The sequence below is a fragment of the Empidonax traillii genome, unplaced genomic scaffold, assembly GCF_003031625.1.
Source record: "Empidonax traillii isolate 1590-97213 ecotype Southwest subspecies unplaced genomic scaffold, ASM303162v1 scaffold22:size5013007, whole genome shotgun sequence".
Taxonomy (NCBI): Eukaryota; Metazoa; Chordata; class Aves; order Passeriformes; family Tyrannidae; genus Empidonax; species Empidonax traillii.
This window is the reverse complement of record NW_020955215.1, coordinates 3,243,332-3,270,281: the sequence shown is the minus strand read 5'-3', so window position 1 is coordinate 3,270,281 and position 26,950 is coordinate 3,243,332. Positions and strand designations below refer to the sequence as shown.

General features: G+C 43.9%; 1 protein-coding gene across 1 annotated transcript; it reads left to right on the top strand.

Annotated features, from left to right (window-relative positions):
* The first annotated feature begins 748 nt into the window (after positions 1-748).
* Positions 749-26,034, top strand: LARS (leucyl-tRNA synthetase). The gene is made up of 31 exons (XM_027902236.1): positions 749-867; positions 2,633-2,720; positions 3,335-3,415; positions 3,860-4,000; positions 4,891-5,052; positions 5,728-5,840; positions 6,160-6,223; positions 6,694-6,761; positions 7,100-7,325; positions 8,412-8,499; positions 8,591-8,667; positions 9,292-9,345; positions 10,001-10,141; positions 10,902-10,979; positions 11,206-11,291; positions 11,382-11,447; positions 11,543-11,625; positions 12,257-12,395; positions 14,409-14,621; positions 15,539-15,596; positions 16,336-16,399; positions 17,041-17,224; positions 17,446-17,536; positions 18,372-18,512; positions 19,051-19,191; positions 19,276-19,386; positions 20,239-20,349; positions 22,342-22,446; positions 24,338-24,433; positions 24,812-24,944; positions 25,723-26,034. Exons 2-31 carry the CDS (start codon positions 2,670-2,672, stop codon positions 25,926-25,928), a joined length of 3,372 nt encoding a protein of 1,123 aa, XP_027758037.1. The 5' UTR covers positions 749-867; positions 2,633-2,669; the 3' UTR covers positions 25,929-26,034.
* The last annotated feature ends 916 nt before the right edge of the window (positions 26,035-26,950 follow it).

Here is a 26,950-nt window from a genome sequence, read left to right as displayed (position 1 = left end):
CTGGCTTCTCGGCCCGGCGGTCGCGGTCCCTTCATGTAAAGGTCTTAGGAGCGTCTTGGTTTTGAGGGAAAAGAGCCAAATCCTCAAGCTTTATGAGTGCGGAATCTGCGGTGCTCGTGTCCCGTAACAGTTCCCATGTGTTTTATGGTAAAAGAACAAGGTCCTTTAGTATTTGCCATGTATTGCATTATAAAAGAATAGGGAGAAGGGCCGTTTAACACCGACTTAATTAAAATCACTTGGGATGCTTTACCTGAAGAACTCTTGTCGGTGAACTACAATTACAGACTGTCCTCCTGGCATGGGGAATGCTGTTCCCACTGTAGGTGTAGCAAGAGAAAGAAACATCTAATGGGGTTTTTGGAGATTCTGGAATAAAACAGAATTCCATGGGGTTTTTTTAATTGTATAATTTATGCACATTCCTGTCTCCCTGGTTTAGACCACTCTGAGTTTGTTCACTATTGGCAAGATGATCTCTGTGTGTGTTACTTGGCTGCCGTGCCTCCTTTGCCTTGGGGAAAGGTTGTCACCCCTTCCCTTGCGGATCCAGGGCCCTGCTTTGGAAGGATGGTTCTCAGGGTGCAGGTTTGCCCAGAGCCAGCACTGCTGCTCTGCCCTGGGGTGGTGCTGCAGTGAGCACAGTACTGCTCGCAAACCCAGGGGAGTTAGGAGAGTTCTGTGATAACTCACAGCTCTGTGGTTGTGAACTCCAACCAGACTTTTCTTCCCCTTCTCCACTGAGCAGGAGCGCAAAGGGACAGCGAAGGTGGATTTCCTGAAGAAGATTGAGAGAGAGATCCAGCAGAAGTGGGACCATGAGCGAGTGTTTGAGATCAATGCTGCGGACAGGAAGGACCAAAGGAGGTACCACTGAGTGCTTTTTTTTTTTGCAGGTTTTGTCTTTCACTGCTTGGAATGTCTTTTCATTCGAAGTCTGGGAGGGAAAGAGTGGCCCCTTTGGAGTGAGGAGTGCTCTTGGCTCAGCTGTGGGGACTCACTCACACATTGTTGGCATTGCTGTAGCTGATGACGTGAAGCAGCTGAGTACGTGTGTGGCCAAGTTCCAGCAGGGACAAGAGAAGCCTTTTCGTTCCTTGGCAGTGCCAGTGCCCTCTGTGGTTTTAAAACCACGTTCTCTTTGGTGACTTGTACACTTGGAGGAGGTTCCTCAGTGTGATGCCTGAGCCCTCACTACTGGGAGGTTTCACTCTGATGAAGGGAGTGTCCCGTTCTGCTGTGCTGAGAGAACAGTGCTACACAAAATCATTGGTCCTGCTGTAGGCCAGTCTCTTGTGCTTTGTGTAGAAGTGGAGGAACCACATGTGTGACCATTACTGTTCCTCAGATAAGGGGCTGTGATTTCTTTTCTTACATGAACTATTTTGCAGAGGTGCCCTGTCACCTGGCTCGTTCTGATCCTTCCTAGACCATTCTGCCTTCCACCTGTGCTGGGTTTAGTTACAGTTTTGCTTTGATAATGGCTTTCTGCTCCTGTGGCGAGATACTGCTGAGCTGCTGTGTGTTAGTGTAGACGGTGCTTCTCTCCTGGGTTACGTTTTCTCCCACCTGGTTGGTTCCACAATAGTCTTCAGCTGTCTGAAATTGGCTCCAAAGGAGTGGGCAGGAGTCACCTGGCTCTGCCCTGAGGAGGGGATGGAGCAGAGCTGCAGGGAGGAAGAGCCTTTCACAGGTGCAGAGAGTGTTCTGCTGGATTGGGAAAGACCATTTAACTCTTGGTTTTATTTCTGCCCCAGAGCATCCCTGAGAAACTTGTTTCCTCTCTGTGAGCACACAGTGTGCTTGGGAGCGCAGCTCCTTTGGGATCAGTGCGATCCATGCTCTTCTCACTGTGGAGGGGCTGCCTGGGGGAACAGAATGAGTTCTCTGGGAAGGTCTGTGCCTGGAAAAGCAGTGACCTTGGCAGTATAAGGTTAATATTTGCTGTGTGAGAAAGTCAGACTAAACCAAGATAATAACTGAAGTGCTGCAACAGGTGGTGGGTTCTTAAATGGTAATTTCTGCAAGCAAACAAATGACTTGGCCTTTATTCCTGCGTGTTTGTGGATCAGTGGGAGCGTGTGAAAGGAAGAGACAAGGTGTGAATAGAGTGCAAAGGTGGAGGTAGAAATTCAGTGTCCTGAAGATGTATTATGTTGTTGGAACCTGACTTCTCAAAGCAACTAAGACAATGTTTACATCTTTGAAATTCACTGCAGCAGTACACTCCTGTGAAAGGAGTGATTACTTACAACGTGCCATTAAAATCTGAACTCAGACAGTGGGAGGTTAAATAAATGACTTTAAGCCTCTGCAGTAATTAATTTACAGAAGCAGGATTAGAATTTATTATCTGCAAGAACATGTTATATCTATTTCAACATTTCTTTGTGATGTCAGTCTTTGTCAGTCCTCTGAGGGTGTTTTTTTTTTGTGTTTAGGGGTTTTTTTAAGATGACAAAGCCTGTTAGGGTAGCAGCTCTGTAAAATCAAAGTCTTGTGTTACTGGCAGGAAAATGTTATTTTAATGTGACTGTGGGCTGATAACTGAACATTCCAGTTACCTGTTTTACTCGTGCCTTGTCTGATGGTCACTTTAAAAGCTGATTGTTTTAATTCTTTGACTTCTCAGCAAAGGAAAGTACTTTGTTACCTTTCCTTACCCCTACATGAACGGCCGCCTGCACCTGGGACACGTTTTCTCCTTATCTAAATGTGAGGTAAATATTCTCATTTGCTGATACCTTTAAATACTGCCCCAAAACAAATGCTGATTTTGTAGCTCAGTTTTAAGCTAACAGAATGCCTTGTTAATTCCTTTATAGCTTCAGTAATGACTTATTATACTTTCCATTTTTCCCATGTTTTCAGTGGGAATATTGCTGGCTGAAGGGAAATGCCTTTTGTGGCTCTTTGAATTCAAGAAGATGGGGCTGCAGGTGTTTCCTCTGTTCATTCTTTCAATTGAATTTTTTTTTTTTTAGGAGGTGCTGCTAAACAGCTCAAATTTTACAAGAGATCTGACTGTCTCTTTTGTTTGTGCCTGCTGTGCGAGCAGGTTTTGGGCACTAGTGGGTGGGATTCCATGACATCCATCTCTTTGCTCCCATTCTTCTCTGGCCAGCCTGGAAGCTGGACAAGCTCATGCCTGTGCAGCCCAGGCAGTACCAAGCTCCAGTTTCACCTTCCTGTTTTGAATTCCCTTCCCAGCTGGGTGCCTGCACTCACTGTGCAGGCTGTGTGTTAGAGAAGGAATCACACCTGGGTTTGAGAAGTGCTGGATCAGCCCTGTGCCATTCCTGTTTCAGCTGTTCCTTTTTTCCCCTGTCTGTAGTTTGCAGTTGGATACCAGAGGCTGAAGGGGAAGAGCTGCCTGTTTCCTTTTGGGCTGCACTGCACAGGGATGCCCATCAAGGTGAGAGCTCTGCAGTTGCTGAGGGTCTTTTCTGGGGGGATTTTATCCCTAAGGCTGCTTGGAGCCTTGCTTACTGTCCATCCCCAACATCACCTTAGTTTATATAAAAATTCATCAGGACAGTGTGATTTGGAACCTGCATTTGCAGTAAAGGTGTGCTGTGCTTGAACCGTGTATCATCATTTCCTAGAAGAGAAAATGCCGCAAAACTAAATTTTACCTGGTGTATGTTTTTCTTTGCAAGAAAATCCTCACAATAATCCTATTCCTACCCAGGCATGTGTTCTGGGAGTAGTAGGATCTCCTAGAAGTTAATACAAGGTCCAGAAGAAGTTTAAAACATTGTAGCAAAATGCAAAGTGTTATCAGTAAAACCCAGTCCTGGGCTGTGATTGCAGCCAGAGCCCAGAGAAGTGCTGACACACTCCCAATAACTCTGTTTAGGCTTGTGCAGATAAGCTGAAAAGAGAAATGGAACTGTATGGCTGCCCACCAGAGTTTCCTGATGAGGAGGAGGAAGAGGAAGAAAATTCTGGTAAAAAAGAAGAAGAAATTATCATCAAAGACAAAGCAAAAGGCAAAAAGGTAAAGTTTAAACCTAAAGCCTTCCTGGACTGAGAGCTGTGCTGGGCTCTCAAAACTTCAGAGTGTGCATTGCAGTATTTTCCTCTTTTGGACTCAAAGAAACTCGTGATACAAATATTTTCATTGTTTTTTCCAAGGTAGCTGGTGATCATCCAGCGTAATACTCTCATTTTTTCTCTCCCTTTTTTTTTTTTAACCCTTCACAAAACATTCACAAACAGGTTCTAGCAAATAACCCTGCTTTTTCAGATGTAGGGCATGGCATGTGTATACCTACTGTTCTGATTATTCCTTTATAAACTGGTATCTAACCAATTCTGGCAGGATATGGTCTAGTAAAATCATCTCAACCGTTTTGGCTTACCAGGTATTTAAATGAGATTTAGGATTGTGGGAGTATCAAAAAGCAAGGCAAAGAATCAAGTGTAGGAAAAGCTTAGAGGAAAAGCTTAGAGATGTTCTTGTGTATGTTTTTGAGGTGTGCTGAAGAGCTTGCCCTGCTGTCAGTGCTGGGTTTCTCCACATGACAGAAGGAGTGACCTTTCCTGCTCCCACAGGCAGGGAGTTGCTGTTGGGGAGAGACAGGAGATACTCAAAGGACAATAGCTGGGAAAAGTACCATGAGCAAAGCGACAGCAGCAAAGGTTTTTGGTACAAGGGTGTAGTGGAGGGCTCTCCACCTCTCTGTAGTGCAAACACCCAAGGGTCTGAGCAGGAATAGGCCATTCCTTGCCAGGTTGTCGTGGCACAGCTGCTGCAGGTGTGTTGGACATCTGCATGGAATAAGTGGGAAGAGAGGGGTTGGGGAGTGTGCAGTGAGTACAAGGTAGGAAAGAGAGGAGGATGGAAACTCTAATAACTTGTCTTCCTGATTCCACCTGTTCTTCCAGAGCAAGGCTGCTGCCAAGACTGGCTCTTCCAAATACCAGTGGGGAATCATGAAGTCTCTGGGCCTGTCTGATGAAGAAGTGGTCAGTTTTTCTGAAGCTGAGCACTGGCTGGATTATTTCCCTCCCCTCGCTGTGCAGGATCTGAAGAGCATGGGATTGAAGGTAACTCTGGGAAATCCAAATCTTAGTTACATAGGCAACCATAACTTTACTGTTACTGTGTTTGTGAATGTGCTGCTTCTCCTCAGAGATTTTCTGCATAATACTGACATTATTCTAGAAATGTTTCAGGTATTTGTGGAGTTACTCATTCAGCCTTTTCATGGTCTGGGATGATAATTAAATGCTTTCATATATAGAGCTTGTACCCTGTGCTGTGGTCACAACTGGAAATTTGTCAAATAAAGGAATTATGACTTCTGGTTCCAATGTGAGATAACTGGTCTGTGGTCAGTATTGACAGTAGTTTTAAGAAGAATAATGATGTGATATTAAATAAAGGTGTTTGTCCTGCTGACAACAGATTTTAAAAAATGAAGACAGGTAGAGATGATGAAACAAGGCATTGCTAAAATTCAGCTTGAGCGGCTGGTTAAAACTACTACAAAACCCCCCAAAATTCCCAGTCAGTGGAGGGAGCTCAAGCCTCTGACATCTCAGCTCTGAGAGACCAGGCACAAACGTGTGTTTAAACATACAGCCTTTGTGGGATGTGTACTGGCATTGTCTTTTTGGAGAGAAAATTCTTCTTAGTTTTAAAATAATAACTTTGCTATTATGAGATTGCTATAATTTCTTGATTGTGTTTACTTACTGGAGCCTCTTGCCCATTTCCAGGTGGACTGGAGGCGTTCCTTCATTACTACAAATGTCAATCCCTATTATGATTCCTTTGTGCGATGGCAATTCCTGACATTAAGGGAAAGAAATAAGATAAAGTTTGGCAAAAGGTAAGCTCCCCTTCAGATCTGGATTTATTGGGAGTGTAGATAAGCTCAGCTTTCCAAAGACAGAGCCCTGTGACATGACTCTAGAGCGTGTTTTCCACGCACATGAAACCAGAATCCTTTCATTGCTGGTGCTCTGCCTGACGTGTTGTTGTGCCAGCAAAGTGTGAGATTGTGCTCGTGGGGATCAACTGAAAGCAAAAAAGGGGCCAATACTAAAAGCTCTTGCAAAAACTGAACTCTTTCCCAAAGAACTTTATTTTTTCCTCTTGCTCTACACATTATTGCACTCACTGCTAAATGAAAATATACCTTTTTCTAGATACACAATTTATTCTCCTAAGGATGGACAGCCTTGCATGGATCATGACAGGCAAACAGGAGAGGTAATATTTCTACTTGACATTTTCATGCATTGCTTATGATCTTAAATACTGAGTGGAAAATAAATTGCATCTTGGAGCGACGAGTAGTTTGTACGTGCAGAGTCACCGGGTCTCAGTTGTCAGTGCTGGAACTATGGACGGTATTTTCCATTGTAGCTCGTTTCTGTGATTCTTTGGCAATCTGTGCCAGCAGCATCACTCCATCATATTCAAACAAACTGTTGTTAACTTAGATGTTGCAGAGACAGTGTCTGTGACAAGTTTTTGGGTGTAGGAATACAGTATAATCTCTGCAGTCTGCTTTTTAGTGAGCAGCCATCCATGTGGATGAAAATAGGATTTACTCTGGGGAAAGCATCTATAACTTAAATAGTGTTTGGATTAGGTTCCTACAGAATAGGAACCTTATTTTCTTTCCTGCTCGAGTCAGTGCCAGTTATTGATTGTTGCACTGTGTGTGTGAATTGTAGGGTGTTGGGCCTCAAGAGTACACGCTGATAAAAATGAAGGTGTTGGATCCTTACCCTGCGAAACTGAGGTAGGTCTGTACTTCTTAGTGGCAGATAGGCTCTGTCTCCTGGCCAGAACTGACCATTGAATTAAAGAGTCTGTTTTGCCTAATGCAGAATTTAATTTCATCCAGTTATTTCCCTCACTTCAATGACCTGGTCTGTGTTTTGAGCTGTCTCTGTGTGGAACTCATATTGGAGATAAAAAAAAACCAACAAACAACAAACCAGAATTCAGAAAGAATTAATGACCCACTTCCTCCTTTAGGAAACATTACTTGAAAGTTGATATTGGCTTAAAAGCCTGTTCTATGTGACCTGGAATGTTTCTTGTTTTGGTAACTTAGTAAATACTTTTCCCTGCCAGTGGCCTGAGAGGAAAAAATATCTTCCTGGTGGCTGCCACGCTCAGGCCAGAGACCATGTTTGGCCAGACCAACTGCTGGCTTCGCCCAGACATGAAGTACATCGGCTTTGAGACCAGGAATGGGGACATTTTCATCTGCACCCAGCGCGCTGCCAGGAACATGTCCTACCAGGGCTTCACCAAGGACAATGGGGTCGTGCCTGTGGTCAAGGAGCTGATGGGAGAGGTGAGCATCCTGCAGCGTGCTGGGCAAGCCTAGCTGGTCCTCTGAGGCATAAAGGTGATGGTGGAGGTCTAATTGTAAAGAAAATACAGGTGCTATTACAGAAATTTTGGAGTGTTTAGTGGCTAAAACAAGCAGCAGGCAGCTTCCTTGGCAGCCGAGCCACAGCTGCTGCTGGGAGGGTAACCTGGTGTACTTACCTGTGGACAAATGCATTCCTATTGCCTCCTTTTGCATGACTTGGTGAAGGGATGGTTTTAAGTAACATTCCTCTACTTGCTGGGAAGAGTGAATTGAAAGGGAGAAGGAATAGCTGGAAACAGTTATGTGGAAAAGGCTGTTGTTGGTGCTGACATTTCTGGTACATCTTTGTGAATGAAGCTTTCTTAGCTGAGCAGTTGGATGTCAGTGGTTTTGAGACTTACTGTCCTTAACTTGTTTGCTTTGAGCAAGTGTAGACAGTGGCATTTGTTCATCCTGATCCAAAACACCTTCAGCTGTTTGCATCCCTCAATCTCCATTCACTACAACTTGTCACCATCTTTCCTGATCCTGCTTTGAGGAATGAAGTAGAAAATACTTCAGTTTTTTTCCTTTGCTAGTAGACATGATGTGAATTCAGTCAAATTAGTGAGGTAGAAGACAGCTGCCACATCTAGACTGCCTCCTGTCAGTGCATGAAATACCTTGATAATATGCTTTTCCTTCATGGTGTAATGTAGCTTTTGACACTGACTTCCTAAGTCACTCCCTTCCTAAGTCACTCAGCCTTGATGCTGATGTGCTTTAGATACTTAGAAACAAACTGTCCTCCTGCTTCCTATGTTTTCCAAACTCTGCAAGCCTGTAGTTTAGGTTTTTTTTTTTTTTTGTCTGTATTTGACTTTTCTACCCCTAAATAGCGTATATGCTGTCTGAAATCATACCACACATTTTCATATGTTACTTTCTCCTTGCCTAGCTGTATATATATAATCTATTTGCTTGCAGTGTGTAAGGAATGCCAGAAAGAATACCAGCTAGGAGAACTTGCTCAGCTAGGCTGAAACCCTGTGATTTACTGTAACGCTGTTCCTTTGTCCCGAGCAGGAGATTCTTGGCGCTGCACTTTCGGCACCGTTCACTTCCTACAAGGTTATCTATGCCCTGCCCATGCTCACCATCAAGGAGGATAAAGGTAACTCTACAGCACAGCCTGTTGGATGGACAGTGAGCATTGAGAATGTGTAGACTAATCCTTTCATCTGTTTATCTTTTCCTTTGCCAAGGAACCGGAGTGGTGACGAGTGTTCCCTCTGACTCTCCGGATGACTTTGCAGCCCTGAGAGACTTGAAAAAAAAGCAGGTCAGTCTGTTAACTGAATTGTTACTGTTTCCTTTCCATAGTGAAGAGGGGCAAAAGTGGATATCCAGTTGGTACAATGAAACTCCCTTTAAGTGAAATTTTTCCATCTCTGACTTGAAATCAAAGTAGTTAAAAATAAATGAAGCTTAAATCGGCTGGGATTGTTCAGATTTTTTTTTTCTCAGACTTCATGTCTGAGTTTTGGGCGAGAATCCTGTAACCTGTGCTGCATGTTAAGGTAGAGAAGAGTACTAGTGAGACAGAAATTAATTCCTGTTGTGGAAATGACTTCCAGAGATGAGATTAAGATCCTGTCTAAATTTCAAATGAGACTCAAAGTAGCTGCTGCTATTATAACTGCAAGAGTACATCAGTGTCTGAACAACTATCCCTGACTATTAAATTTTTGTCCATTCCTTTTCAAGGTAGAGCAATATTAGTTTGTCCCCTCTTAAAATGTAGACAGTTACAGCAAAGAATCACCTGGAAATGAGATGGGGATTGAACTCAAGTGTGAGAAATGGTGAGAAGGCAGGGAAGTGGCTTTATTTGCTGTATAATAAATAGAATATTTTTCTTCTATCTGTATTGCTTTTTTTTTTTTTTTTCCTTCCAATTTTCAAGGCTTTGAGGTTGAAGTATGGCATCAGAGATGAAATGGTCCTGCCTTTCGAGCCGGTAAGTGCACCCAGATGTGTCCATCTGCAGCGCACAGGACCTTGTACTCACTGATGAGAAATGAGCCAGGAGATGTACGTGTCTCTTCTAGAATTTCCATTTGAAGTTCTCCTCAGCTGAAAGAGCTGAAAAACTTAAAAGTGAATTTTTCTCATTTTCCTGTAATTATAATATTTGATTTGTTAAGGGTTGCAACCAAGGCTTGTTATTCTATGCTATACTTCAGAGAGAAAATTTTTTTTGGGAATTATTGTTTTGGAAAATGGAATATAACCTGCTGGTTGATTGGAAAAAAAAAAAGAACAACAAACCTTTGAGCCTTAATGGCGAGATTATGAGTGTATCTGTTCTATGCAAAGAGCTGATGTCCCTCACTGTTAGTGCAGCCTCAGGGCTGAGTCAGTTTTCATTAGAAAATGCAATCTCAAGAAGCCATCCCAGTGTGTCGCAGTACCCTTGGTTCAACAAACCAGTGCTGGGACAGCTTGGTACTGGTGCCATGTCAGGAGATAAAACTGGGCAGCTCAGGAGCCACCCTGGGGACTGCCAGGAACTTTTGGTTGAGTGGAACTGCACCAATACTTTGTAAGCCCTGTGTAACTTGGTTTGTGTTAGATGCTGCAGCGGGGTTTGACAGCTCTTTGTTAATTCCCAGGTGCCCATCATTGAAATCCCAGGCTATGGCAGCCTCTGTGCTCCCTTTGTCTGTGATGAGCTCAAAATCCAGAGCCAGAACGACAGAGAGAAGCTTGCAGAGGCCAAGGAGAGAGTGTACCTGAAAGGATTCTATGAGGGAGTAAGTAATAAAAGATTATGGTTTCTTGCTGAGTTTGATTAGGGGAACAAAAAAGTGGGTAAAGAATAATAAAAAAAAAGACTGCAAGAAAGAGGAACACTATTTTTCCCCAGAGAACTTTTCATTTAGACTCCTCCTGCAGCCAGGTTCTGCAGTTTGACAAGTGATGCAGAACTGGAGAAAGAGAATGGAGGAATGCATGAGTGCAAACTGAGATTTATAACCTGATGGTCAAGTGGTCACCTTCTGGGGAGCTGATCCATTTTGTTACAAGTATCGATTGGGAAACTGATACAAGAAGAACAAGGTGTTGCTGTGGGTGGTGGGGTTCTTTTGTGTGTGTTTGGGTTTTTTTTGTTTTGGTTTGTTTTTTTTGTGGGTTGGAATTTTTGTTTGTTTGTTTTTTCTTTTTTTCGTCCTTTTTTTTGTTTGTTTGGGTTTTTCTGTATGTGTGTTTTTCAGCATTTTTGGTTTTCTTTTTCCTCCTGTCATTACTTGTGCAGTAGATCTCTTTGTATTCCTCAGCTGGCAGCAGTTTTTATTTCTGACTTTTTGTGCTTCATCACCTGTATGGATGCTGATGTGTGTACAAACTCTTTTTGGGTAAATATGGCTACACTTAATGGAAAAACACACATTCTTGTTTTTTGCATGTCAAAGATTGTGGTACTTGCTGCTTCCTTCTATTGATCTAAAGAGTTATAGCAACTATTTCTTGTTAAATTTTTAAAAATCATCTCCTGTGACCCATCTTTTACAGGTGATGTTGGTGGATGAATTCAAAGGACAAAAAGTTCAAGATGTCAAGAAATGCATTCAGAAGCTGATGGTGGATAAGGTATGTGACAGTGTGCACACAGCTGCTGCTGAATTGTCCATTTTCACAGTGGTTGGAAAACCCCCAGTGTGGGTCTGCAGCCCTCAGGTGCTTTGGGTCTCTGCAGAGCTCAGAACAATGCTGAGAGAGGGACTTGGTGTTCTTGGGCTTTTTAGTAAGTTGTCAGGACTTTCAAGACTTTGTTAAATACTTAAATCTCAGCCTTCACTGCCCTTTCAACTCTTAGGATGAAGCCATGATTTATATGGAACCTGAGAAACAAGTTATGTCGAGATCTGGTGATGAGTGTGTCGTGGCTCTTTGTGACCAGTGGTAAGTGAAGTAAAGCTGTAGTTATAAAGTGACTCCAACTGTATCCTATTTCTGGATTGCTTTATTACAATGAATCTTTCCTGACTGTAGGTACTTAGATTATGGTGAAGTGAACTGGAAGAAACAGGCCTCAGAGTGCTTGAGTCATCTGGAGACGTGAGTTATGGACGTGGCTGTAACGGGGAGTGACTGTTTGCAGCTGCTGGTGGGGTCTGAGAGGGCTGAGAGCAGTAGGAGCTTCTTTCTTACAGGTTCTGTGAAGAGACCAGGAGAAATTTTGAAGCTACTTTAAGTTGGCTACAAGAGCATGCATGCTCCAGGACATATGGCTTAGGTAGGCCAAACACTCCTTTCTCACTCAGTGCTTCACGAGGATGGTAGTCCTTGTTTCATCTGGAAGGTTTAAGTGCTGTCTAGCATCCCCAATGGTATAGGGAAGTGTGGAACAGCATTATCCAACTTGCATCTTGGATCAGTATCCCAGAGAAGGCATGCTTTGTTGGAAATGCATGTGGCCAGGGTTGAGTTTATTTTTGCATTCCTACAGGGAGTCTGCAGCGTCTTGGTAGCTTTTTATCTAGGCCACTGATTTGGAAGGGAACTCAGGAGAGGCAACTAATACCATTTCTTGGGTGTTGGCCTTAAATTCTGGCTAGCCTTCATCTTGTGTAGCCTGACATGGGACAGCTGCTGGAAGTGCACTATAACCCACAGCCAGCATTTGTGAGCTGAGCTCTGCCAGGAAAATGATTCAAAACCAGCGTTTGCTCTTGAGTAAAATTTTCAAATGCATAGTTCAATTTTTAAAACCATTATTTTTAAAAGCATGAGTACTAATGTATATATATGTGTGTGTGTGTATATGTTCCCCTGAAAGTCATAAGCTGCTTATGTGTGCTTGAGAGTGGTGCCTGTTGATCGGGGTGGTGCTGACTGTACCTGAGAGCTGCCTTCCCCCTGTCCAGGGACCCGCTTGCCTTGGGATGAGCAGTGGCTGATAGAGTCTCTCTCCGACTCCACCATCTACATGGCCTATTACACAGTGGCTCACCTGCTGCAGGGAGGGAACCTGAGGGGCCAAGGAGAATCTCCTCTGGGCATCAGGTAAGGAGAATGAACCACTAAACTCTCTTTTTTAATTGAGCATGCTTATCTCCTGAATTGCTCTGCACAAAGACTTGCCATGGATGCTGAATCTTTGCTTTTGTGTTTAAAAAGCATTGCTGTTAAATTTAACCTGCTGTGAGCTAAGTTTACAGCAGGTCTGCAGAGGGGAAATAAGGAAAGAAAGGAGTGTGGTGAGCAGTGTGAGAGAGAAGGAGAAATGCCTCTGAAAGCAGAACTGTGTGCAAAGTAAATCACCCTTTTCAGTACTTGTTTGACTTGCCTTGAAATGGTCCTTGCCATGTGTTTGAGTGATTTGGTTTCAGTGGCTGCTGAGGTGGCTCTGCTTACTGAGACTGCTTTGCACCATGACAAATTGTAGGCTGCAGTGTACAGAGGGAGCAGGATTTAGCACTTAGTTTTTGTCACTGTATTAAGTGTGGGTAACTCTCTTAGAAGCTTAGAACCACCTTTTCTCCACAACTTGTATGTGGAAGTCTTCAGAGCAAGAGGGAGGAAGGCATTTGTACCAAAAAACCTCTTAAGGCTGCTTTGTGACCTTTTGTTTGGAATGGTTGTGAACTTCAGTGATAGGGATCAGAGAGATGAGATAGTGCAGCTCAGTCTGGAATTGAAAAAATCACTTCCTGTTGTGTCTTGAGGGTTCTGCTCTAATTCTGTGTGGTTTATGAACCGCTTTCTGGAGTAGCTTACACATTGGAAATGAAACTTTCCTTACTCAGTTCTATAACTCATCTGAACGCCATTTCCAAAGTAAAGATTCTGATTCTTACAGACAGAAATAGGTCTGAGAGACTGGGCAAGGCTGTCATTTGGGCTCAAACTTCTCTAATTACAGAGAGGCTACCCATGAGCTAGTCATGTCTGGAAACAGGCTTTGAAGTGAGCATCCTGGCCCCTGAATTACAGATTTGATGTAATTAAGAATGGACAATTAGAGTGCACTCCTATGTGAGTAGATAACATCTTACAGCTTTGGCAAAATGCTTTTTACTGGGACTTGCTGCGTGGGGTGAAGGAAAAGGGGTTTTATGGCCCATCATGTCAGTCACCTTCACCTGTTACAGCAAATTTGGCACCAAACACAAGCTCAGTCACAGCACAGGAATTTAAAGCGTAGAACAAGAACTACCAGAACCAAACCAGCAGATCAGTGCCTGTAAGATTTATTCTAGGCTGGTGGCGTGGACCATCATCTGAGGTGTTTAATGTGTACTGGAGGTACGGGGGGTCCAGAGCCTCTTAGCAAGCTTCAGTTTGAAAGTATTTAATTTGGAATGCTTGCAGGCGGTATCTGTTACAGCAGGTAGGTTCTGAGGAGCCAGGAGTAAAAGTTTCTCTGTAGAAATAAGGATATGTGTTAATGCAGCCCAGTGGCTGCAGAGCTGTGGATCTAAGTTGCACCTTATCAGTGTTCTCATTCAAAACTGTGGATCCTGCCTCTAGTAATTGGCAAGATGTGCCTTGTAGTAGATGTTAAATGTTCATTCCGTTCAAAGTGGGAATGTTTTCCATGTAGGAGGTGACCTTGAATTGTACAGCAGTTCTCCCCTGGCCTCCTGCTCTTTAACTTCCATGGAAGCCAGAAGGAATGGCTCTATGATACGTGCTAGTGATGGGCTCTCTATGGTCAGTTAAGGTAGTGCCGAGGGGGTGACAGCTGGAAAAGAGGTGATGATGTTTTTGGGACAACAAAGATTATGCTTTATTTATTAATCACTTTTTCTTTATGGGAGCCTTCATGCTTTCTTGTGAAATCTCAAAAGGCAGTTTAAGCAGGGCATGGCTTGAGCAGTTCTGAGTTTGCTTCTGTTGTTGGATTTACTCATCTGATTTCAGGCAAAGGACCTGGGCACTCTCTGTCGGTGTTTGCTGATCACATGGAGTGTGTTGTGAGAATGGATCAACAGGTTTAAGCTGCCTTGTAAAAAATGCTGTGGAGTGTGAAAGGAGTTTTTCCTGACATCTTGATGTGGGACTGATTCTGTGCAGGGCCCATCAAATGAGCAAAGAAGTTTGGGATTACATCTTCTTCAAGGCAGCTCCATTTCCTAAAACTGAGATTCCAAAAGAAAAGCTGGATAAGCTAAAGGAGGAGTTTGAATTCTGGTATCCTGTGGATCTCAGAGTTTCTGGCAAAGATCTCGTTCCAAATCACCTGTCATACTACCTCTACAATCATGTGGCCATGTGGTCAGAGCAAAGGTAAGTTGGGATGTGATGCAGGTGTGCAGGAGGCAAAGCTGGAGAGTTTGTAGTTCCACTACATTTGCTAATGGCCTTTGGACTGTACAACACTGAGAATTGGGTTGAAAATGTATTCTTTCATATTGCAGCATTGACACAGTTGTCTGTAGTAGAAGTTACTGAAACGGGAGAGGTTTTACCATTATTTCACCTGTTTTTTCTGCAATATCTATCCCTGTGGATTTCCCAGCGTTAATTGTATTCCTGCACTGGAATTTGCATGACTTTATGACGTTGTCTTAATACCTTCTCAAGGATGGTTAAAATAGACTGTGTGTATGTGTGTATATATATGTATGTGTGTGAGTATACATATATATGTATTCATATATAGATGGGTGCATTCCCATTGACTGTGCTAGACTGAGAATCTTTGCCCATCACATGGTGCTTTTCGGATGAAGATACTGTTTGCATTCCCTTGAACCTGTGTTTAAGGGTTGTATAAAACTATAAATAGGAAAAGTGGGTTTCTGATGTACTGCTGTAAAGATGATTGTGGGAAATTTGATATCTGCTTCCTCTGTGGGTAGAGATATGTGGACCCAGTGCTGTCGTGTGCTCTTGGGCAGTGCCAGTCACTTGCCTTTAAATTAAATGTATCTGAATAGAGGGAGGTGAGATAAATGGACTAGAATTGCAGGTGCACTGCTCCCTGCTTTGCCTTTCAGCAATGGTAATTCGTAGCCCTTATATTGCAGTTCTTTTCATCTTCAAAGACACTCCTTAGTATTTTTAAGACAGCCCTTAGGTATCTTTTTGAAGATTCCACTTAAGGCGTTCATCCCAAACTGGAACATAAAATGTTTGTTCTTTTTTAAAAAAGAGAAAACGTGTTTACTTGGCCAAATGCTTTGTATCTTGTCTTCAAACAGAGAAAAATGGCCAGTAGCTGTGAGAGCCAATGGACATCTGCTCCTCAATTCTGAAAAGGTACAGTGAGGTTTCACATATGACATGGCTTTTGTGTTGTCAAAATAGGCATTTACCAGCCAGACTGGAAAATTCTTCTTGAAATTTAAGAGGGGGAAATACTTAAATTCTTTTCATTGGTGCCCTCCAGTTTTTCATTCATCAAAGACCTTCCTTTCCTCTGATTCTATGGAGCACTTCTCTTAAGTCAGCTCTTGTGTAGCCTTGCCAGTTTAGTAAAGAGTTAGTTCAGTGCATGTCTGTTAAGTTTTAGGGTAATACAGAATGCTGAGTGATTTATTTATTTTATTAAGGTTCAGCTTTGTAAAGCATTGAAATTGGTGCAGTGGGAGGAAAGAGTTTGTGCCAATAACTTGCTAATGTGTGTGAGTTCTGACACTGAGTTGAATTAAGAGTGGCTAAACCCAGGAATTAGGCCTGGGAGACTGTCTGATATGAGAAAAAAAAACAAACCAAGAAACCAAGCAGAGTCCTTCTTGACAAATCAATGCAGGGTGAGCTGAAAATGCCAATTTCGAAGTGGTATTTAATTTTTAGGGAATTTCTGGGATTATAATTTGGTGCTGAGTGCTTGCACAGTTCAGTCTGCTTTTGCTGTCAGACCTTGTTCAGATGTACCAAGTGCTTTTTGCTGTGATTCATGAGAAAATGGTTTACCCAAACCCTTGTTGAGTCTCTCTTGCTTATCCACCAACACAGGGGATGTGTGAGAAAACAAACATTCTTGTCTTTCTTTCAGATGTCTAAATCGACAGGCAACTTCCTCACCCTCAGTCAAGCTGTTGACAAGTTTTCTGCAGATGGTGAGTGTGTTCTGACCTGCATCTGATTGTCAATTATGCCAAAATGACTAAAATTACTGTTTTGCTCTAAGGAGTTTATTGGAATGTGTTTATTGGAGGATTGAATGGCAATAAATCTGCCACTTACCACCTGTTCTTGTTGAAAGGCTGCACTCTGTTTGGAAGACTGGGATGTGTGTTAGCAAAACACCTGGTTCAGCCAGGAGCTGCTCCTGGGGTTGAGCCCTCCAGGGAGGGCCTGTTTCATCCTTCTGCACTCACTTAAGAGATCAGAACACAAGACACACACTGTTGGTGAGCAGTGTTTGTGCACTGTATCCATGAGTGCTCATGTTCCTTCTTCCCCACTCCTGTGTTTTGGCTGTATTTGTATTGAGAGCAGCACATTTGACTGTGCTGCTCTCCTGGTTGGAGTGTCTTGACTGGTCCCTTCCCAAGGAGGGCAGTGTGCCTCTCCCAGGTGAAGTGCCTCCTTTGAGGCATCTCTGGCTGGCCAGGCAGTTTGTGACTTTGCTTTGCATTTATCATCTCTGACTGAAGGGAGCTGCCACAGGTGCAGGAGGCACAGGGCTCCAGGGATATCTGCCAGCTAAGGGCATCCGTTATCATCCAGCCACGGTAGCTGATCCCATTTCCTTCAGGCATGCGTTTGGCCTTGGCTGATGCTGGAGACACTGTGGAAGATGCCAACTTCGTGGAAGCCATGGCAGATGCTGGTATTCTTCGTCTCTACACGTGGGTGGAGTGGGTGAAGGAAATGATTGCAAACAGGGACAGCCTGAGGAGCGGCCCTGCCAACACCTTCAACGACAGAGTGTTTGCCAGGTATGGTACAAAGGTTAACAGTACAGTTTGGGCCACTTTTTTTTTTGCCTTGCAAGGAGCAATCCTGTAGTTATTTTTTTTCCTACAAATTAATGAGTTCCATAAAACAGAGCACATTCCAGAACAGGTGATGGGGTTGGGCTGCACTGGTGACAGTGACACTGCCATTATGTGGGGCAGACTACGCAGTAGTGATGTTGTCACTTCCCATCCCTCCACAGTGAGATGAATGCAGGCATAATGAAGACAGAACAAAATTATGAGAAGATGATGTTTAAGGAAGCTCTGAAAACTGGCTTCTTTGAGTTTCAGGTAGGAGGGCTCCTCTGAGGTGCAAGAAACTGACACCTGGTATTTGTTACTTTGTGGATTTCTTTTGATCCTGCTGTCTCTGATCCTTAATTATACAGCTGAATTGGAATCAGAATTGTGCCAAGAAATGAGTACTTCAGTGGAATAAATCTGAAATTGTAGAGGTCTGCTTGTGTCAGTTTACAAATATCCAGAAGACGACAAATGGGATCCTGTAAATAGTCCTGATATTCTAATACAAGCAAAAAGCTGCTTAAAAAAAGGACACTATTAAAAAGCGTTGCTTTTCTTTAACTCCTTTGTAATAAGGAACTCTTCATAAGAAATCCAGATAATTCATCAACAAAATTGTTTGGAAGCAGAGTGCTTTTTGATATCCTCCATAAACCATGTCTCCAGAGTGTCTGCAGAGCTGTGCCGCTCCACTTAATGAATTACAGACACTCCTTCATGTGGCTGCTTTGAGATACTCAGGAGTAGGATTGAATAGGCTGAATTATGTGTAATGATAGATCATATTCATTGCCTTTTTCTTAGTCCTTATTAGTATCTGTATGCAAGCTATTTGGGATGACAGCACCTGATACACAGCTGTGGATGTTTTTGTCTTTTATGTTTGTGCCAATAAACACTTTTTTAAAGTACCACATTAATGCAAAAATCCGATGGCCAACTGGCAGATTCACGCTCCTGTGCGTCAGGGAAATACAGTTCTTAGAACTCAATAGTGGATTATTATAAGCTACTCACATCGTGAAGGCGTGTTAGAGCCCAGAAGTGTGTGAGTGTTTCTCCCTGGCAGTGGAGGGCTCATGGCTGTTTTGGTGTGTTCCAGGCAGCGAAGGACAAGTACCGGGAGCTGGCGATCGAGGGGATGCACAGGGAGCTGGTGTTCCAGTTCATCGAGGTGCAGACTCTGCTGCTGGCTCCCATCTGCCCCCACCTGTGTGAACACATCTGGTCCCTGCTGGGGAAGGTACTGTCATTGATTCAGATCTAAGCTCTTGCTGGATTTCAGTAACGCTCATGTCAGGTGTTATTCATGTGCAAGTAGAAGAAACGTGTCAGAATCCAAAGGGCCAGAGTAGCTCCTTGTCCCAGGGGCAGTGACTGCAGGGAGCCTGTCTGTTGCTGTGATGATACATGCAGCTTCAATACCAGTCCCTTTGGTTGTCTGCTCACAAGGAGGTGATCTCAAAATAAGCCAAACAATACAATATTCTTATACTTGTGCATGAAACTTAGTTTTGTTAAAGTGCCTTGTGTTTGTAGATGGAGTTCTGTAGCCATATGGCAGTTGTGATTGCATAGTTGTGATTGTATAGTCCTGAACACACGTGCAAAGAAGTACTTGTTGGCTGTGTGCTTGCTCCTTTATGACCTCGTAACAGGTGGGCGCTCACTGAGGTCCGAACTGCTCGAACTCCACTTTCCAATCGAGCTATAATGGTTGGAAAACCCACCAGATAATGTGTGTACACCCCAGTGCATGTCCCTTCTTCCTCTCTCCAAAGCCTGACTCCATCATGAGAGCCTCCTGGCCGGCAGCAGGGCCCGTGGATGAGGTGTTGATTCGCTCCTCTCAGTACCTGATGGAAGCAGCTCACGACCTCCGGCTCCGCCTCAAGAGCTACATGGCACCTGTGAAAGGAAAGGTGAAGGCTGTCTATGTGTGCTTGATAATGTGTGTGCTCTGTAATGCCTAAGGACTCCTTCCTAACTTTTTTTTTTTTCCTCAGAAAAGCACTAAAGAACCTGCCCAGAAGCCTTCTCACTGTACCATCTATGTGGCGAAGAACTACCCTCCCTGGCAGCACACCACCCTGTCCGTCCTGCGCAAGCACTTCCAGGTGCTGCTCCCTTCCTGTTCCCTTGAGCTGCTTCCCTGATTTTTTGGGGCTCTTTTTTTTATCTGTAAAAAATTTATAAGCTGTTACCAAGTGATTTCAATAGATTAATTTTCTTTATGGTTTTGCAGCTGTACAGTAAGTTTTGGCGCTTAATGAAAATGTCCCAAGGACTGTCATTGATTTGACCGTCAGATTTTATTAGTTTTGACAATCTGAGCAAAAACATACCCATGCTCTGTTATTTGTTTCATTTGTAAGTGGTTAGCTTTGAAAATATTCTTTTTCCCCAAGTATATCTCTGTGGAAATATTGTTGACTGACAGACTAATGCTGCCTTACTCTGTAAGTGGGCTTAGAAGCATTGTTCTGATCCTTGAATAGGTGTGTACCACTCAGCAGTGTTGCAAGAAATAGGTTGAAATGGAATAAATCAGTTATAAGAAGAAATAATCCTTTCTGAAAGCGGAAGGATCTGTGCTTCTGACATGTGGAAACTGCTCAGAGTGGCTTTTAGGATCCTAATGAACCATCCTGGGCTTGAACACACCTGGTTTGTGGCTGATAGATTAGGGAGTCCTGACTATTCCAGCTTGTGGCATTGAGATAAACCAATATTCCTCATGTGGAGTTCTGGGGGTATTCACCTCTGGGCATTGTATAGGCTCTTTTTCTGTATAAGTGTTAAATGCTGTTTGGGCTGATGTTTCAAAGGGATGAGTAAATGATCTGCGGAATCAATGATGCTGGCAAACCTTGCTGGTATTTATAGGAAAGCAGGGAGGGTATATGATGTTAAAGGGCAAGTTTTTTAATAATACCTGTTCTCTTCAATGGTTGTTCATCCGTGTTTAGGCCAGTGGAGGTCAACTTCCAGATAATAAAGTAATTGCCAGTGAGCTGAATACCTTGCCAGAGCTGAAGAAGTATATGAAGAAGGTGATGCCTTTTGTTGCCATGGTGAAGGTGAGTGTCAGAGGGACAGTTCTGGTACAGGAAAAGCTTTGGTCAATGAAGTGTCTCCCTTCTGCCCTTTGCTTATTTGACATCTTCCTGTGTTTGTTTGTAAACATCTTTATCATCTGTGGAAGGAATACATAATAAAAATGTCTCTACACGAGTTAGCCCAAGTGAGCTCAGGGTCCTGGTGAGGCCTGGTGCTTGCAGGTGCTTCAAACACACCTGGATTCCTCTGCATTTTAAATGTATCATACTTGACTTCTCCAGTTTTTCATGGTGAAATGAGAATCAGGTGTTGCTCTGGAGACATAAAAAAATTGGGAGTTAAAACCAAGGCCAGAGTTAATTGCTTGCAGTGCTTTAATGGGAGATAAAAAGGGACTGTTCTGAGCCTTGAATAGAATTATGGATTTTTTGTACAATTCTTATGTTTATCACTTAATATTCTGGTATTCCATTATTTTCCCTGAGTCATGGAAGCCTATGAAAATCTTGACTTCCATTTTTTTAAAGGAACTTTTTTCTTCCTGCTTTTGCAGATAAAATTCAATGCAGCAACTAGGGCCAAGGAGCAAAGAATTCACAAAATTGTACAAAAAGAGGAGTTGCAGAGTGGGATTTAAAACTTCTTTGACTTCTCATGATCTGTAGAAGTTGAGAGGGATTAGTAATAGAAAAAATAAATATAAAAAAACTTACATTTTCTCCTTAAGTTCTAGCTTGATTTTTGAAATGCACCTGATAATGTCTTCCATTTAAAAGCTTTGTCATGTGTTCTAAATGGAGGTGCTCTTTGCCCTCTCTATGGGGTTACTCTGATTATCTCTTTTCATGGGAGCTTGGAAGCCTTCAGAGGAGCAGAGAGCACTGGGCAGCTCTGGAGCTTCCCACCTAAGTTTGTAAGAGCTGTAGGGATGTGTCAGATCCACTGAGCCAGCTGAGAAAGATCAGACAAGCTCTCAGTTCTGAGTTAGGGCTGAAACATTCCTGGTTTTTGGTGTTAGTGTGGCAGCAGTGAGTGATCCTGGGGCTCACAGGGGCTGCTGTGCTGAGGTCTACCCAAACTCCATCCCTTCATTTTCAAAGAGAATAAGCAATTTCACATAGAGACATGGAAACATCTGACCTCAGACTCCCCAGATCAGAGTGTTTTTGTCTGAAACCAATTATTCAGCACTTCCACAGTACAAGGAGCACTTCTGCTTGTGCTTCCCACTCATCAGAGGAGGGCTGAAATGTAGGAGAGCCTCTGTGATTTACAAAAGGAAGCAGTTCCGTGTTAAAAGGGAATTTTTCACATTAAACTGATGAGGAAACCAGGAAACCACAACCATGCTGAGGCTGACAAAGCAGAGCTTCAAAGGAGACAGCTGGCTCAGCATGTGAGAGCCAGGCAGGGGCAGATTAAACTCTGAAGAGGAAGTTCTGTTTTAGTAAAAAAAAAAAAAATTTGCGTGGTTTTTATATTGCCTTTAATGCTCTGTCTCTTGTGACTGTTGCTGCTGGCTTTCTGGACTAATTAAGTTACTTTTATGTTAACATACAAAGTGGTTGTTATTTCCCTGCAGAGAACTTGTTGTACGGCTGCTGTGAGCACGTCCAGGTGTTGTGGGCTCGTCCTTTATTTTAAACTGGGTCATAAGCCTGAGTTTCCTGCTGTGAAATGCCACTGAAATGCTGACTGATTTTGTGAATTCTCAACCTGCACATTAAGTAGGGATTATAAATAACTGTGAATGTCAAACACCTTTTCAATTCTATATTAAAAACGTGTTCTAATTGCTCTTACTCCTCCCATCAGTGTCACCAACTCCCTGCAGAAGAAACCCTGTTACGAGAAAATTATTGCTCCGACGTTAGTGTTGTGCCAGCAGAGAGCTCTCGGATTTACTAGCTTGTTCTTTTCATGACTAATGTGGATAGTTTGCCATTTCGAAGCACCATTTTGCTTCCAGCATTTAGAGGTTTTAAATACCCTTTTTTCCCCCTCCTTGACAGGAAAACCTGGAGAAGAATGGTTCGCGTGTTCTTGATCTGGAACTGGAGTTTGACGAGCGTGCAGTGCTCATGGAGAACATTGTCTATTTGACAAATTCCCTGGAGGTTGGTACAGACTTGGCACCCACTACTCAGCATTTATTGGGATACCTGGAGGACCAGCCTTCCCTAAGGCTCTAAGCCTGTTTAGGTTAACTTCTGGTTGTATACATTGCTCAAGTAACAGTTTTTTAGCAACTGTCTGTTTCCACTTGTCAAATGAAGGTGTATAAATTTGTTCAATCTAGACATGAGACAGGGGTAGGTGTGGGCTATGCAAACATGGTCCCAGAAAACAGGGCTTTTTTTTTACTGCAATACTGGATGTATTTGTGAGAGTAAAGTGAGACTTCTGAGAGACATTTTTCTCTGAGCCAGCCTGCATCTTACATGTTTCCAGCTGAGGAATTGAGAAGGAGCTGGTTCAAGGCATTACTAGCAAGAATGATGAGAGTCTTTGGGCTCCTACCTTGGCACATTGACTGCAGCAGGCTTTGGTAAAGGCTTTTCACTGTGTGCTCTGTAAAAGGGATCCAGTCTGGTAGCAATTGTGCTGCTTCATATGAGGAACAGAATTTAGTTTAATAGGAAACACAGCAGTGAGGGGACAACTCAGGCAAAACAAACTCAAACAAAAGCCCACTAAAGCAATCGAAAACCAACCCCAAGAGCCCAAACCAAAACCAACTCTTTGAAAAATTAGAAATAAATATCACAGAATATGCCAAGTTGGAAGGGACCTACAAGGATCATCAAGGCCAGCTCCTGGCCCTGCACCTATTCCCACACACCATGTGCCTGAGAGTCTCATCCAAATGCTAATTGAACTCTGTCAGGCTTGGTGCTGTGACCACTTCCCTGGGGAGCCTATTCCAGCATCCAACCACTCTGGGTGAAGAACCTCTTTCATATACTGCAGAGCTTGATGTAACCTGTACAGTGTGAAACAAGTGTGACTTTATTGGGCTTGTCCCATGTCAGAACAAAGTCAAGAGTGAGCAACAACTTTTACTTTAAACTATCTGTTAATCAGCAAAACCACTGAGCTGAGGGAGGGAGCACTGGGTCAGCACAGCTGTTAAACAGGGGATCTTTCATGTGGGACAAATTGAGCAGGAGTTGTCAGGTTATGCCCCAGTGCAGACTCACCCCATGTGATGACCCCCAGTCGTGCCCTCAGCTCTGCTGCAGGGATCTGGGGGTCATTGGGAGGTTTTCAGGGTTCATGGGAGCTTGGTGTGGCTGTGCTGTCCCTGCCAGGGAGCCACACTGGGTGCTGACCTACATTGCAGGGAGTCACCTGTGTAGGACAGGACTGGGCAAGTCAGGAGGTCACCCCTCAGCTCCACTGAGTCTAAATTGGGCTGTGTCAGTGCTGTGCCCCCCTCACCCTCCCCCAGTTCACAGAGGTTTTGGGGACAGGTGGCTCTTGAGCAGAGGACCATGAGGGAGGCTGGGGGAGCCTGGAGAGCGTGACCTGAAGGCAATTGGCTTTTGGAGACTGGCTGAGGGGAAGATTTCAGATCAAGCTGGTGCTGCTTAGAGAGTTAAGGGTGACCAAGCCAACCTCTGTTGGGATTGTGGGCTGCCAGTCAGACAAGGGACAGTGACCAGGAGTTGGGTGCAGATTGTGAAGGTGGGGGAACATTGTGGGGACAGCAGTGTATCCTCAGAACAGGCCACCCAGAGAGGCTGGGGAGTCTCTGGGGATCCCTGCCCTCGGAAGCTCACTGGTGGGATCTTTGTGCACCTCACACAGGGAGCAGGTGACACTTCAGTCCCTTCCAAACTAGATTTTATGGTTTTAGGTGTGCTGTTGTTTCCTTATGTCGGTGCAGGTTTACTTACCACTTTCACACACGAACAGGTGTTTGATGGGGCTGTAACTTCTGCTGTTCCTTCCAAAGCCATTAAACTCCTGCTTATTCCCTCCTCTCCCATCTTTTTTGTTTTACAGCTGGATCATATTGAAGTGAAGTTTGCTTCTGAAGCAGAAGATAAAATCAAAGAAGACTGCTGTCCTGGAAAACCATTTTCTGTATTCAGAACTGAGGTAAAATCAGAAATTCGGGTAGTGGAAGTCTTAAAAACATAATTTAAAACTTTAAAAAAAAAACCCAAATCAAAAGTAAATGCCCCATTTAAGAACTTCCCTCAGACAGGATCATCCATCATGTATGAATATTTCTTGCTCTTTTAAGAGTAAAAATAGCATTGATTTCCCTAAATATGTCCTAAACCCTTGTTATACTCCTGGGCTGTATTTTAGAGTTGGGGCAGTGCTGGCATCCTGCACTGCTGGGTAAGTTCTGAAGGGATATTATCCCCCAGAAGATTTGTGGACAGCAGATGTTTATTTTTTAAGTTTCATGTTTCCCCTCAGGGATCACAAGCACAGGTTCTCCTTTAAGGTCTGTGTTGTCTCCCTCAGCCTGGTGTGTCTGTGTTCCTGGTGAACCCTCAGCCCTCCAATGGCCACTTCTCCACAAAAATGGACATCAGGCAAGGGGACAACAGAGAGACCGTGATCAGGCGCCTGATGAAGATGGACAGAGGAATCAAAGGTAACCACCAGCACAGGTGTCCAGCTGTCCCACCTGGTGAGAACACCATCTCCAGGACAGAAGTGGAAGAGTGAGCTGCTGAAGGTTGTGCTGCTGCAGTAGGTGCAGTAGGAACAGAGCTGTGTTTTGGTGAAGGATGAGGGGACTGAGAATCAAACCAATCTGAAGCACTGTGAGCGGGGTGTAAAGGGAAATCTGGACCTCATGCTTAAACTTGTGACAGCAGAGGAGTTTTTCCTGAAAACAAGGGAGATGGAACAGGGATTCCCTCTGTCTCTTCCCAGAAGGTGTCAGTGTGCTGTTGGGCACAGGGCTGGAAGGCTGTACCTGCAGGAAGGCTTGGCTGAAGGATCGCAGGCTTCCTACGGATTTTTCTTGGACTGCTTTAGCAGTCTTTTATCAGTGAATATTTTAATAGGGAATTGTATTGAATACAATTCTGACCTTCCTCTTCCTCCCAGTCTCTGCAGCTCATTTCTCAGAAAATGAGAAACAACAGTTTGGTTACTCAGAGCTGTCCTGAGCCAGATAAGGCAAATTCAGTGCTTGGAGTGTGGTATTGGGAGCTGGTATTTGTGTGGGGTTTCCCCATTTCTGCTGGTAATTTGCTGTGTAACCACTGAGGGACATAATTGTGTTGGTGTAAACCTTAACATGACTTTTATTCCCAGTAGAATGTATTTCCTTGGAGCAGGTGTGGAAGTCCCAAGGGGTAAGCATTGCTCTGGCTCACTCATGTGCAGCTCCCTTGGCCTGACCAGTCCCTCTCTCTGTGCAGACCTCTCCAAAGTGAAGCTGATGAGGTTTGATGATCCCGTGCTTGGGCCCCGCCGTGTTCCAGTCCTTGGCAAAGAGGAAGCAGGGAAAACTCCTATCCTGGAACAAGCCATCTTCCACATCGACCTGGCCCAGAGGCACGTCCGCGTCACTGAGAACGGCCTGACGAGGGACATTGGGGACACAATTGTTTACCTGGTTTACTGAACTGGCACGTACCTGGCAGTGAGAAGGCTCATTGAGGGACTTTGAAGCATCTGTAATAAACAAAGAATTTGTTCTATTAAAGAAAAACCCACCCCAACCAACCTGAGTTCACGTGTGAGTTCCCCCTGCTCTTTTAAACAGGGATTTAATAAAATTATTTTCTTCTGAACCTTTTTGGCTTCTCTTGAAACAGTTACTCTGAACGCTAATGTGGACACTGTTCTTTTTCAGCTTTGGGCAGGGTGTTCAGAAACAAATGCCTTTTTGGAATTCCACTCCTTCCTCAGGGGAGCTGTGCTGACTCCCAGCTGGATTTTGCTCCATCCACGCCCAAATCCACTGGAGGCTTTAACTGGAGAACCTGCTGCTGTTTGGGGGGGTGGGGAGGAAGGGTAAGGGTGGTCCTGGCAGGTGGAAACTGATGTGACACAGGGCATGGAGTGTAGTGATGTCACCTGTGCCAGGCTGGAAGTCCTGCTGGCAGGATGAATGTCTAATTGTCCTATCATTGTTTATTCTGTCCTGGATAATGCCTGAGGATGGGACTTCTTTTCCTTCCTGGTCTCAAGTACAGAGCAGAGTGAGGAGCCCCAGCCTTGGTTAACACTGTAAGTAGTCTGGTACATAAAAAGATAAATCCATGTAGCAGCCATACAGCTGCTGAGAGAGGAATGCTCTCTTTTGCATATCACCCTCTAAAATGTCTCTCTGCAGAGAGCCTTGGGTAGGAATTCCTTGCTCAGGAATTCAGTTCGGAGCAGTTTATTAATCCCTCCAGGCTCTGCAGGCAGAAGAGAGAATTATTGACTCTGTGGCACCAGTGGAGCATCCAGAACTTGTGTTTTGTTTAAAACAGCAGCAGTCACTGCTCAGCAGAGCCTTACTGAGTCAGAGGGATCACGTCACCTTGGGGAATTATTTTCCACCGAAGTGGGGAGCAGCAGCATCATCCCCCATGGGCTGCTGGGCGTGGGAGACAGCTTTGGAATGGTCTTTGTTAACCTTTGTTTGCACTTCCAAGG

Excerpts from the sequence above, each read along its gene's own strand:
- LARS (XM_027902236.1), top strand. The coding sequence starts at position 2,670 with ATGAACGGCCGCCTGCACCTGGGACACGTTTTCTCCTTATCTAAATGT. Across the intron at positions 5,053-5,727 it reads TGAAGAGCATGGGATTGAAG|GTGGACTGGAGGCGTTCCTT; the intron begins GTAACTCTGGGA and ends GCCCATTTCCAG. Across the intron at positions 18,513-19,050 it reads TCTGGTCCCTGCTGGGGAAG|CCTGACTCCATCATGAGAGC; the intron begins GTACTGTCATTG and ends CTCTCTCCAAAG.